The 13,468-nt window shown below is 47.7% G+C and overlaps 1 protein-coding gene across 2 annotated transcripts in view; it reads left to right on the forward strand.

The window, feature by feature from the left end:
* Positions 1 to 13,468, forward strand: part of CHD8 (chromodomain helicase DNA binding protein 8) — a 203,247-nt gene that overhangs the window by 162,729 nt on the left and 27,050 nt on the right. For both annotated transcript variants that reach the window (XM_082243977.1, XM_082243978.1), the window contains exons 27-29: positions 1,393 to 1,519; positions 1,796 to 1,868; positions 1,961 to 2,012. In XM_082243977.1, the coding sequence (XP_082100103.1) occupies positions 1,393 to 1,519; positions 1,796 to 1,868; positions 1,961 to 2,012 (252 nt within the window). The remainder of the gene's footprint in view (positions 1 to 1,392; positions 1,520 to 1,795; positions 1,869 to 1,960; positions 2,013 to 13,468) is intronic.

Consider the following 13,468-nt stretch of genomic DNA (forward strand, 5'->3'; position numbering starts at 1 on the left):
TCTCTGATTTTCATTTGAATGAAGACCTTGTTTTGTCTTCACTGTGTCCCAGGCCAAAAAATCCGAAGGAAATTGCCTTGCATGCCTTGGATGTGGTCTGGGCAATTAGGGTGTACCTGGCAGCTACGGAGTCTTTTAGGAATTCAGACTCACTATTTGTGCTCACGGATGGGCCTCGGAAAGATGAATCAGACAGATGGTTATTCAGGCCTATTTCATAAGGGGTCAGGTTCCTCCGTTCCCTGTTAAGGCACACTCTACTCAGACGCAGGTTTGCAAGGCGGCCACCTGGTCGTCGGTGCACACTTTCACAAAGTTCTATAAAGTGGATGTGTTGACATCTGCGGATGCCTCTTTTGGCCGCAAGGTTTTGCAGGCTGCTGTTTAGGGGACCCGATCCTCTTTGTTATCGTTTTTGGTTGAGCTCCTGTATCCTTGTTGGCTACTTTTTAGCCTTGGGAATTTTTTTACTCCCTCCCCCCCCCCCTATGTTTAACACTGCTTTGGGACGTCCCAATGGTCATGAAGATCTGGAGCTGTGTCGGGTTAATGAACGAAAGAGAAAATGGGATTTTTGACTTCCTTTAAAATACATTTCTCCTATGTTCATTGACGGACACAGCTCTGTGGAGTTGTAATTCTAACAAAACTGAGTAAGTATAGCAGAGAGAGGGAGTATACCCCCCGGGACTGTCCATAGGTGTAGCCAGATTCTTTTTCTGCCTACTGTCCTACTCCTGTAGGGGGCAGTATAACCCAATGATCTTGGAGATCAGGAGCTGTATCTGTCAATGAACATCAGAGAAATGGATTTTACGGTAAGTCAAAAATCCCATTTTTGTAGCCACGCCCCCCACCATTTCAATTTTCTTGATTGACTGTGCCAGCCAGTGCATCCCCAGCACCACTCATCTGAGTCATGATGAGGTGGTCACGCCCACCCACAGGTCCATGATCACCCATCTTCTCAAAAGGCATTTAAGTGCCATTTTTTATTATATTGGAGCATTGTTGATTATTGAAAGATATGTTTTTATACATGAGAATCTATACAGTATGTTAAAATCACTTCACAACTACTTTAAGGCCATGTTCTACCATTAGAGACCTTTTATGAAAGCGAATTCCATGCGTTTTTTTTTTTTTTTTTTTTAAACCTTTTGTGCAAGGGCAGCTTCTGCATGTATGGTGGTGACATAACCACCTTCAACAAAAAGTATAATTTGTGATATGCAATAGGTAAATGTCATTTGAACAGACATTACGTAATGCTGGAAACATATTTCCAAAGAATGGAGTTGTACCGTAGATAACCGAACATTATAAAATTATTATCTTTGTAGTAATTTTCTTTGTAAAGATATGCAGTAATCCAGTTCTCTTTCTGTGCAGGTTATGAGAAGTACAATACTATGCGTGCAGATCCTTGTCTTTGTTTCCTAGAAAAGGTGGGGGGGCCTGATGAGCAGGCAATTGCTGCAGAGCATCATGCACAGGATTTTGTGGAGCTGCCAGAGGGGTGAGTGCCTTTTGGACAACTAATATGTTTGTAAAGAAACTTGGATATTCTATTGTCTGTGATGTGTTGCTATTAATGCTAATAAGGACACAACAGCAAGAGCCAGTTAGGCTCTGTGTTAGAGGGAACATGGGTTTAACACACTTCTTATGCAGTGAGTGCTCAAGCTTGCTATATCTATATTGGGTCACATTAAAGCTACATAGTTGAGGATTGTGTTACTTGGAGTTTAAGCACTTTTTTAACATACTTTTTTAAATTCATTTCATTTCACAGTGGAGATTTTGATAGAGATGTTGAAGATCCGGAGTATAAGCCACTCCATGTACAGAAAGATGCAGAGGAGGAGGTGAGACTGAATGCTTATTTATCACAGAATAATATTAAAGGCACAACAAATTTTTTCCTGGGCATTTACTGTATAATGCAATACTGTTCTAGATGGACCCCCTCATGATGGATGAAGAAATATCCGTGGTGGATGGTGAAGAAAGTGAGTTGAGAATGCAGGGAGTATAAATGGGTTCTGGTTTTCGCGTACAAGTATTTTTTGCTACCAAAAACAATATTGCAAAGACAACTTCTGCAATGTCAAGTGTCTGTCTTAAACTATCAAGCTTTAGTTTGAATGGGGAAAATAGAAGACTTTAAACATGTAGGGACTGTTTACTGGTATTGTGTATACATTATTTTTATGTTCTGGCCAGGAATAAATTAATGTGGTTTCTCCTATTATTTAATAAGGGATAAAATGGATCTCTAGGGTAAATCGCCAAAGCGCATAAAAATGTTGTGTAAAACATAGTCTACTTTCCGCCTGCCCACCTTCAAATGACGGTCAAACAGGGCCTATGACGGCACCCCAAAACGGCCGTTCTTGAGCGCTCGCGGGGCACGCAGCACAACGATCGTGACCACGCTGTGTTTCTAGGACACGGCACGACCCCGATCTTGGTAAAGAGCCAATGACGTGGCTCTTTACCCATGTGATCGGCTATGTCCAATCACAGCCGGTCACATGTAAATGAGGAAGTGCCGTTTATCGGCGCTTCTTGCCTCACATTGTCTGTGTGGCAAGGAGAGCCGATCGGCAGCTCCTCAAAGGGGAACCCAGGACAAGTAATCAGGGCACTGATGATCAGTGCCCTGATTACAGTAAAGCAAAAACACCAGCATCAGTGACACCAACAATGCCCATCAGTGCCCATTAGTGATGACATGTAGTGCCTCCTCATCAGTGTCCATCACTGCTGCCTCATCAGTGCACATCAGCGAAGGAAAAAATTACTTATTTACAAAATTTACTGACAAACTAAGCCTTTTTTTTTTTCAAAATTTTCTGTGTTTTTTTTTAGTAAAAAATAAAAAACCCAGCCGTGATTAAATACCACCAAAAGAAATCTCTATTTGTGTGAAAATAATTATAGAAATTTAATTTGGTTACAGCATTGCATGATCTTGCAATTGTCATTAATAAAATGTGACAGCGCTGAAAGCTGAAAATTGGCCTGGGCAGGAAGGGGGTGAGAGTGCCCTGTATTGAAGTGGTTAAAGGTATTGTGTGTACATTATTTTTATATTCTGGCCAGGAATAAATTGTTTTTCTAACTATTAAGGGATAAAATGGACCTCAGGGGTATGTCGCCAAGACGCATGAAAATGTTGTGTAACAACACACATTTATTACTGCCGCACAGTATCCTAGTTAGAGGAATAATTCCAGAGTCCTTATTTGTTACCTTTAAATTGATGAACATTACATTTTTTTTTTTTTTTTTTTTTGGAAGTGGAACTAAACTCAAAAAGTGACGGTTTGCGATGCTATAGGGAAAATTTAGATTTGTTACGTGTGCATAAGTAATACCATGAAAATGCACCTTTTTTTTTTTATTTTTTATTTTTTCCTGCAATTCTATTTGAGAAAGAGCAGTATCCTTCTTGGTTTGGTTGAGTGCCTAGTTAATCCTGTTTCCTACCTCCTTATAGATGTACAGTATATTTGTAGTGTGAGATCTAAGGCACCGCTTCCTCTGACTGCAAGAACTGCTCTGTGGTTCATGCTGGAGGCTCCAATATCAGGAAGCAAAGCCCTGCCTCTAACATAACTGCCTCCACAAAGACACACAGTGTGGTCAGGAATAGGCACAATACGTCAGTAATGGGGGTTTAATAGTTTGTGTTGAAAACATCACCTATGTACAGTTTTGAGTACCATAGTTTCACTATGTCATAGATGCCCACAGTTTTTTAAAATATTTGTGATATTTGATATCTGTTCTAAAAAAAATTTGTCTTTTAAATTTGACAAAAAAAAATTGTGGATTTCTTTCTTTCATTGACGGACACAGCTTCTGTCATTCTTGACCATTGGATTATGCTGCCCCCTACAGGAGTAGAACACTAGGCTGAATAAACTTCTGGCTACACCCATGGGCTGTCCCAGGGGGTATATTCCCTTTCCCTGCTATAGTCACTCAGTTTTTTTTTTTCTGCCTAGTCAGGAGAAAGGAACTAGTTCCCTGGGATCTCTGGTCCTGGCGAATATTTTTAGATAGAAAATGTTTTCCTCCTGGATTTTTCTGTGAGATCTATGATCAACTGCCGGACTGGGCGATGAGCTGGATAATCTAGATCCAGTGGTCACCCCAGTCTGGCCAGCGCGCAGGCCTCAGCTCCACACTAGGTCGGCTGCGATATAGCCCCCCTGGATGGGGGCAGGTCCTGCGAGTACTTTTCTTCCGCAGGCTACTAAGGGCAAGGAACCTTGTCGTAGATGTGGACCTTCCTTCTGGATTCAGAAGTTTTTTTTCGTCCCTCAGGGTAGACTTACAAGGGCTCAAAGCCTTTCAGGGCCTCATCTGGGGGATCCAAATGAACCTGGGCTAGCAAGCCGAGAGCGGTCTTCTGCAGACCCGCGGACAAGGCTCCTTCTGCATGAAGTCGCGCCCTCACCCGTATCGGGGGGGGGGGGGCGTGGATGCGACGTCTTCGCTGGTTTCCAGACCCGTGGACTTCCCTAGTACAAGACATGTGGGTCCATAAAGTCATCGGTCAGGTTACATGATCAAGTTTTGCTCTTGCCACAAGACCTGTTCCTTCAAGGGGTGATTGCCCTGATTCCGATTTTGGAAAGTTTTTAGGGTTTTTACTCTAAACATTTTACAGTCCCCAGGAAGGAAGGCAAAGTGCGTCCAATCCTTAACCTCAAGGGGCTAAACTGCTTTGTGCGGGTACAGAAGTTTAGAATGGATTCCATTCGAATGGTGGTGGCATCCCTGCGTCAGGGGGATTTCCTCGTGTCTATAGATATCAAGGATGCCTATCTTCACATTCCAATATGTGCCAGTCACCAGCAATTATTCTCCACTTTGCTGTTGGAGAGGAGCATTATCAGTTTGTGGCGTTGCCCTTTGGTCTCGCCTCCGCTCCTCGGGTCTTCACAAAAGTTTTGGCTCCGGTGCTAGCCTTGCTACGTCAACAGGGGATAGCGGTACTGGGCTACTTGGATGATCTCCTTCTGCGAGCCAAGTCTCCCTCTGGTCTGATGGAGATCACAATACGAACTCTGTAAGAGTTCTGCTGGGTTCTGAATTTTCAGAAGTCTGCCCTGGTTCTGTCCATAAAGCTGGACTATTTGGGCCTCACTCTGGACTTGGCCATAGTCAGAGTGCTCCTTCCTCTGGACAAACTCCAGAACTTGCAGGCTGCAATTTGCCTCCTGCAGTCCAACAAATGGTCATCCCTCTGGACTTGCATGTGGGTGCTGGACCTGATGGTTTCTACCTTTTTTGAGGCGGTTCTGTTTGCACAGTTTTATACGAGGTCCCTGCAATGGGACCAAATGGGATAAAACTGCAGTCTCTGGACAATCCAATTCGGCTGAGGTGGGGAACAAAGGAGTCCCTGATATGGTGACTTCGCTCTTCGGCGCTTAAGCTGGGAAAATCCTTCTTCCCCTTGTAATTGACAGTGGTAATCACGGATGCCAGCCCGTTCCGGCTGGGGAGGCATCCTCGGCAAGACTTCTCTTCAGGGGATCTGGATGCTGGAAGAGTCCAGACTACCCATCAATGTCCTGGAACTCTGAGCGATCAGACTGGTGTCTGGATAAATGGATGGATCCTCTTCAGGGATGCCCAGTGCGCATTCAATCAGACAATGCCACGGCCGTGGCTTATGTCAATCACAAAGGGGGCACAAGAAGTGCCCTGGAGGCTCTGGAGGTAGTCGGCATTCTAAGGTGGGAAGAACAAATCGTTCCAGCCCTCTCCGCCGTGCACATTCCTGGGGTGGAGTATTGGCAGGCTAAATACCTCAATCGGCAGGCATTGGACCAAGGGGAGTGGTCCCTTCATCCAGAGGTGTTTCATCAGCTTTGTCTCTGGTGGGGCACCCCCAAGGTGGATCTGTTGGCTTCTCGACTCAACAGAAATGTGCAGAGGATTGTGGCTCGGTCAAGGGATCCTCCGGCAGACACCACAGATGCGCTGTTGGTCTCGTGGGGTCAGGATTGTCTGATCTACGCCTTCCCTTCTCTCAAGCTTCTGCCCAGACTCCTACGCAGGATCGAGGCAGTAGGGATTCGATGCATCTTAGTGGCTCCGGACTGGCCTCGCCGGGCCTGCTACGCCAATCTAGTGCAGCTGGTCGCCGACATTCCTTGGCAGCTTCCTTTCAGGGAGGGCGGCTTGGCAGTTGAACGCCAGATGCTGAAGGATAGGGGTTTATCGCAGTCAGTGATTCCTACCCTGTTGAAAGCTAGGAAATCTACTTCTAGGAAGATCTGCCATCATACGTGGAAGACGTAAATTGCGTGGTGTGAGTCTCTTGGGGTTCATCCTCACTCCTTCTCGGTGGCTCGGATCTTAACCGCTCTTCATCAGGGGGTTGAACAGAATTTGGCCTTGAGTACCATCAAGGGCCAGGTATCAGCTTTGGCGGTCTTTTTCCAAGGACCTCTGGCCACACACTCCATGGTATGTACTTTTCTTCAGGGGTCTGTCATTTGGTTCCTCCAGTGCAGGCTCCGTTGCCACCTTGGGATCTTAATTTTTGGGTGGTTCAGGTCTGTTCCATCAGGGGTCCAGTTCCTCCTTTCCCTGTTAAGGTGCACTCTACTAGGGCGCTTAGTGCCTCCTGGGCCTTCCGTCCTCAAACGTCAGTGACGCAGGTTTGCAAGGTGGCCACCTGGTCATCGGTGTACACTTTTACAACGTTTTATAAAGTGGATGTGTTGGCATCTGCGGATGCTTCCTTTGGCTTCAAAGTTTTGCTACTGTTTAAGAGGAACGGATTCTCCTTTGAGGGTATATTGTTTTTTCAGGTGGGCTCCAGTTGTTTTGGTTGAGCCCCTGTTGCCTGGTTGGCTAATGTTTAGCCTTGGGAATTTTTTTGCTGTTTCCCACCCCTCATGTTTGACACTGCTTTCGGACGTCCCAATGGTCAGGAGCTGTGTCCATCGAACGAAAGAGAAAATGGGATTTTTGACTTATGGTAAAATCCGTTTCTCTGATGTTCATTGACGGACAGTTATAATTCTCCTGACACTGCTTGTAACCAAAACTGAGTGACTATGGTCTGGGAGAGGGAGTATACCTCCTGGAGACTGCCCATTGGGTGTAGCCAGAAGTTTGTTTTTTTTCTGCCTAGTGTCCTACTCCTGTAGGGGGCAGCATAACCCAAGGGTTAAGAAGATATGGAGCTGTGTCCGTCAATGAACATCAGAGAAATCGATTTTACGGTAAGTCAAAAATCCCCATTTTTATAAATGTGTGCACTAAAATTAACGTTGGTAAATTTTATGATGGAAAATATATAGGTTTCTTTCTGGTCAGTTGAAAGCGGGACCACGGGCAATCTTTAACCCTCAGGCTCTACTGCCACTTAATTGAGAAATGGACACTGCAAACGGAAAAAAATGTAGGCTGGCCTACAGAGATAACCTTTCCTGCTAAAAGCATGCCTCAGTCTTTTGCTAGAGTTCTTGGAGGATGAACGTCTTTTCTTTTGCTCATTTTGCTGTAAAGACTAACCTATTATTTTGATTGCACCTTTGACTTTGAGGTCGCAAAAATGTGAAAGGGGCCTTTAGTAATTAGGGTGTAGTGTGCCCCCTTTCAATGCAGAGAGACCAGCGTGCCCCCTTTCAATGCAGAGAGACCAGCGTGCCCCCTTTCAATGCAGAGAGACCAGCGTGCCCCCTTTCAATGCAGAGAGACCAGCGTGCCCCCTTTCAATGCAGAGAGACCAGCGTGCCCCCTTTCAATGCAGAGAGACCAGCGTGCCCCCTTTCAATGCAGAGAGACCAGCGTGCCCCCTTTCAATGCAGAGAGACCAGCGTGCCCCCTTTCAATGCAGAGAGACCAGCGTGCCCCCTTTCAATGCACAGTGACCCCCCCCCCCTTCAATGCACTGACCCCCCCCCCCCTTTCAATGCACAGTGACCCCCCCCCTTTCAATGCACAGTGACCAGCGTGCCCCCTTTCAATGCAGAGAGACCAGCGTGCCCCCTTTCAATGCAGAGAGACCAGCGTGCCCCCTTTCAATGCAGAGAGACCAGCGTGCCCCCTTTCAATGCAGAGAGACCAGCGTGCCCCCTTTCAATGCACAGTGACCAGCGTGTCCCCTTTCAATGCACAGTGACCAGCGTGTCCCCTTTCAATGCACAGTGACCAGCGTGTCCCCTTTTCAATGCACAGTGACCAGCGTGTCCCCTTTTCAATGCACAGTGACCAGCGTGTCCCCTTTTCAATGCACAGTGACCAGCGTGTCCCCTTTTCAATGCACAGTGACCAGCGTGTCCCCTTTTCAATGCACAGTGACCAGCGTGTCCCCTTTTCAATGCACAGTGACCAGCGTGTCCCCTTTTCAATGCACAGTGACCAGCGTGTCCCCTTTTCAATGCACAGTGACCAGCGTGTCCCCTTTTCAATGCACAGTGACCAGCGTGCCCCCTTTCAATGCAGAGAGACCAGCGTGCCCCCTTTCAATGCAGAGAGACCAGCGTGCCCCCTTTCAATGCAGAGAGACCAGCGTGCCCCCTTTCAATGCAGAGAGACCAGCGTGCCCCCTTTCAATGCAGAGAGACCAGCGTGCCCCCTTTCAATGCAGAGAGACCAGCGTGCCCCCTTTCAATGCAGAGAGACCAGCGTGCCCCCTTTCAATGCACAGTGACCCCCCCCCCCCTTCAATGCACTGACCCCCCCCCCCCTTTCAATGCACAGTGACCCCCCCCTTTCAATGCACAGTGACCCCCCCCTTTCAATGCACAGTGACCCCCCCCTTTCAATGCACAGTGACCAGCGTGCCCCCTTTCAATGCAGAGAGACCAGCGTGCCCCCTTTCAATGCAGAGAGACCAGCGTGCCCCCTTTCAATGCAGAGAGACCAGCGTGCCCCCTTTCAATGCAGAGAGACCAGCGTGCCCCCTTTCAATGCACAGTGACCAGCGTGCCCCCTTTCAATGCACAGTGACCAGCGTGTCCCCTTTTCAATGCACAGTGACCAGCGTGTCCCCTTTTCAATGCACAGTGACCAGCGTGTCCCCTTTTCAATGCACAGTGACCAGCGTGTCCCCTTTTCAATGCACAGTGACCAGCGTGTCCCCTTTTCAATGCACAGTGACCAGCGTGTCCCCTTTTCAATGCACAGTGACCAGCGTGTCCCCTTTTCAATGCACAGTGACCAGCGTGCCCCCTTTCAATGCAGAGAGACCAGCGTGCCCCCTTTCAATGCAGAGAGACCAGCGTGCCCCCTTTCAATGCAGAGAGACCAGCGTGCCCCCTTTCAATGCACAGTGACCAGCGTGTCCCCTTTCAATGCACAGTGACCAGCGTGTCCCCTTTCAATGCACAGTGACCAGCGTGTCCCCTTTTCAATGCACAGTGACCAGCGTGTCCCCTTTTCAATGCACAGTGACCAGCGTGTCCCCTTTTCAATGCACAGTGACCAGCGTGTCCCCTTTTCAATGCACAGTGACCAGCGTGTCCCCTTTTCAATGCACAGTGACCAGCGTGTCCCCTTTTCAATGCACAGTGACCAGCGTGTCCCCTTTTCAATGCACAGTGACCAGCGTGTCCCCTTTTCAATGCACAGTGACCAGCGTGTCCCCTTTTCAATGCACAGTGACCAGCGTGTCCCCTTTTCAATGCACAGTGACCAGCGTGTCCCCTTTTTCAATGCACAGTGACCAGCGTGCCCCCTTTTCAATGCACAGTGACCAGCGTGCCCCCTTTTCAATGCACAGTGACCAGCGTGCCCCCTTTTCAATGCACAGTGACCAGCGTGCCCCCTTTTCAATGCACAGTGACCAGCGTGCCCCCTTTTCAATGCACAGTGACCAGCGTGCCCCCTTTTCAATGCACAGTGACCAGCGTGCCCCCTTTTCAATGCACAGTGACCAGCGTGCCCCCTTTTCAATGCACAGTGACCAGCGTGCCCCCTTTTCAATGCACAGTGACCAGCGTGCCCCCTTTTCAATGCACAGTGACCAGCGTGCCCCCTTTCAATGCACAGTGACTAGCGTACATGCCCCCTTTCAATGCAGTGACCAGCGTACATGCCCCCTTTCAATGCAGTGACCAGCGTACATGCCCCCTTTCAATGCAGTGACCAGCGTACATGCCCCCTTTCAATGCAGTGACCAGCGTACATGCCCCCTTTCAATGCAGTGACCAGCGTACATGCCCCCTTTCAATGCAGTGACCAGCGTACATGCCCCCTTTCAATGCAGTGACTAGCGTACATGCCCCCTTTCAATGTAGTGACTAGCGTACATGCCCCCTTTCAATGTAGTGACTAGCGTACATGCCCCCTTTCAATGTAGTGACCAGCATACATGCCCCTTTCAATGCAGAGACCTGCGTGTGTGCGTGCCCCTTTCAATTTGTGAGGCCCCCCCCCCCGTGGCATCACTTCACTTACCTCACACTGGTGCCGTCACCGTGCCTGGCGTGCTGCTGCTGACAGGAGTCGGGACTACTGACTCAGACAAGACCACCTCTTCTGTCTTCTTCTCGATCGCGCGCCGCCCTCTATGGTCTGACGGCGGGCGGGAAGGTGATGACGTGACTCCGGGACGGTGAGTGACTGACGCACGCACCTCCCCCACGCGTCGCGTCACCCGGGATGTCCTCCTGTATGATTGGTCCAGGCTGGAGTCTGGACCAATCACAGCCAGGGCAGCACTAAAGTGGGGAGTGTCGGGCGCATTGCTCTGATGACCCCCAGAAGGCCGCCAATCGGCGCCTCTGCCTGGCGCACGTGGGGTGCAAACCCCCCCCCCCCATAGACCATAGTAGGTCCGGCACCCCTAGTGGGCTGAAAATTGTATTTTTTTTTTACACAGATTGGGGGGGTGGCGCCCCTGCGCCCCCTATAGACCGGCCGCCACTGGGTGCAACCTAATTTTCTTCAGTCGCTGGGAACCTTTATTCCCAGTTTCCACTTTGGGGGGGGGGGGGGGGGAGTTTGCCATGGAAGGGGTCAATGCTTTAGTACTGAGCACTAATGTCATCTGCTGAGCAGCGTATCGCATGCATGCCCTCTGCTCCCTTGCCTGCCATTCAGTGAGGAATATCTCTCTGCTGCTGCTCCAGCTACAAAGAACATCGATCTTGAAACCATTCTTGCATGCCTATATAGCAAATTTAATCATTTTAGGCCATCCAACCCTCATTTTACTACATGCTATCTGGGTAGTGTGAGTACTTAAGGACTTGTCTCCTTGCTTTAGCTTATGAGTGGCCTTTATAGCACCATAGCTGCTACATGTCTTGATTCTAGACGTAGAGGGGATGGGGAAAAGGTGTTTCCACTGTACCAGGTTCCCCCATCTCACTCTCTATAAACGGCTCTGGAGGCTGCTTTCAACATGCCTACGAATGATGTAGATATCCGGAGATAAGAACTGTGCTGTTCTCTCAATCAGTTGTGGATGAATCCTCTGCTGTTTTCGACTGAGGACTTTACCAATGATCTTTCATTGCTTTATGGCCCAAATTACCCAGTCATCTGCTGACTCGGATCGCAGAGCCCACAAGCTCACTCTCGTGCCCTCTCCTGCATATTCTAATTTTGATTTGTTCATGGCCTTTGTGAATTCTGAGTTGCTCAAGTCCTTGACTAATGAACTGACTCCTCAGTCCTCTGTACTCCTAAATTAAAGTAGACTCTTTCAACTCTTATTGATAGAGTGCAACCCACTCCTAAAAAATGTTAAGGCCACAAAGACTTTCCCTTTGCACATCCTTTTCTCTTTTTCCAATGGAGAGAGGAAGCACCCCCAAGGAATTTTAATGTATCCGTCTTGGGAGATTGTGCCATGTGGTTACAAATGGTCCATTCCCAATGTTCTATGTCTTGCCTTAAAAGGGGCTTGCTATACAAGTGGATGATGCATCTGTCTTTAATGACAAAACTGATAAATGTTTGGAAGGCCTTTACAAAGCACTGGTTTTGCTGGTGGGTCCTGTTCAACACCCGATCCTGGCTGTGGCTTTACTTTGCAGAACCATGTCTGACTTGACTAAAACCCTTAAAAGAGATCTAGCCATTGTTGTGGTTCATCCCTTGCTTGTTGAAAGCATGGAATGGATAGCAGCTTACCTAAATGTTAGTTGTGATGGTTTGTTGGAAGCCTCTGGTCCCATCTCTTGTATGTCTCCCATGTCATTGCATATGTGTGGGTCACTTTGGCCTAAATGCTGGACTGCGAAACCTTTGCACAAGAAGTGTTTAGTAGGCTTGGCTTTCGTGGGAGGTCTCTTCGAACCAGCTTTTGATAACCTTATCAAGGATGTTACTGGTGGTAAAAGCATACATCTTCCCTAGATGAAGAAGCATAAGGAGCAAACTGCGAAGTCCTAACCCTCTTTGACTGTTATCGAACATACCTTTTTTTTTTTTTTTTTCTTTTTTCACTGTTCCCTCAACTCAGCATGGAGTTCTCCCCAACTTGGCTCCCAGTCCATCTTCAAGGTCTGGCATTCCAAGTATTCCAAATCCTCTTAACTTTTGTTAACTTTTTGAAGAGCTTTGGACAGCTTGCATTACAGATTCCTGGGTGCAAGTGGTTGTGTCTCAGGGCTACAAACATGAGTTTTACTAGTTTTGTATCCTCAGACTAGCAAATCTTCATTGGGCCCTCTTAGGCCTTCTGGATTAAGATGTTCTTGCCCAGTTCCTGTGGCATTATAGTTTGAGGTTTTATTCTAACCTGTTCACTGTTCCTAAATCGAAAGGGGGCATTTTCCTCATCTTGGGTCTTATGTCTCTTAAAGCTTACCATTGAGACCATAAATTCTGGTTGGAATCCAACAGATCTGTCATAGCTTCTTTTAGTCAGGTAGACTTCCTAGATTCTATGGATACCAAAGATGATTACTTGAAAGTGCTCATCTTTTCAATACATCAGCAGTTTCTATGCTTTCCCCCAGTGCCTTTACACTACACTACCAGTTTGTGGCCCTGCCAGATGTGGCCATCCTAGCCCTCCTCAACAAACTGAACAAGTTTGTGTGCAGGTATAAGCATCTCTTGGTGGAATCAGTGGATGCTCTTGTGGTTCTGTGGGATTTAGTACACCCTGATCTGTAGATTTCCTTCCCTGAAACATGTTCCTCGCCTGCTCTGCAGGATTTAGAAGGGGCCACTCCAGTGATCCTTATTGTTCTAGACTGTCCTCTGCAAAAGTTGTACCCTAACCTAGTAAGACTTCTGGCAGGCGCTCAGTGGGCACTGCAAGATCTTTAGGATCTTCTGTGCCAATGGCCAATTTGCCATCCTGCTTCTTGGTAGCTAGTTAGCAGCATGACTGTTGAACCTTAGGTTCTAAAGGACAGGAAAATGTCAGTCTGTGATTCCTGCGTTGCTTAAAGTTAGGAAGTCTACTACTGAAAGGTCTATCATTTGTATGTGGAAGGCATTCTTCATTTGTATTTGTAGGGGCTTC

Source organism: Pelophylax lessonae (assembly GCF_965119305.1).
Source record: "Pelophylax lessonae genome assembly, chromosome: 1".
NCBI lineage: Eukaryota > Metazoa > Chordata > Amphibia > Anura > Ranidae > Pelophylax > Pelophylax lessonae.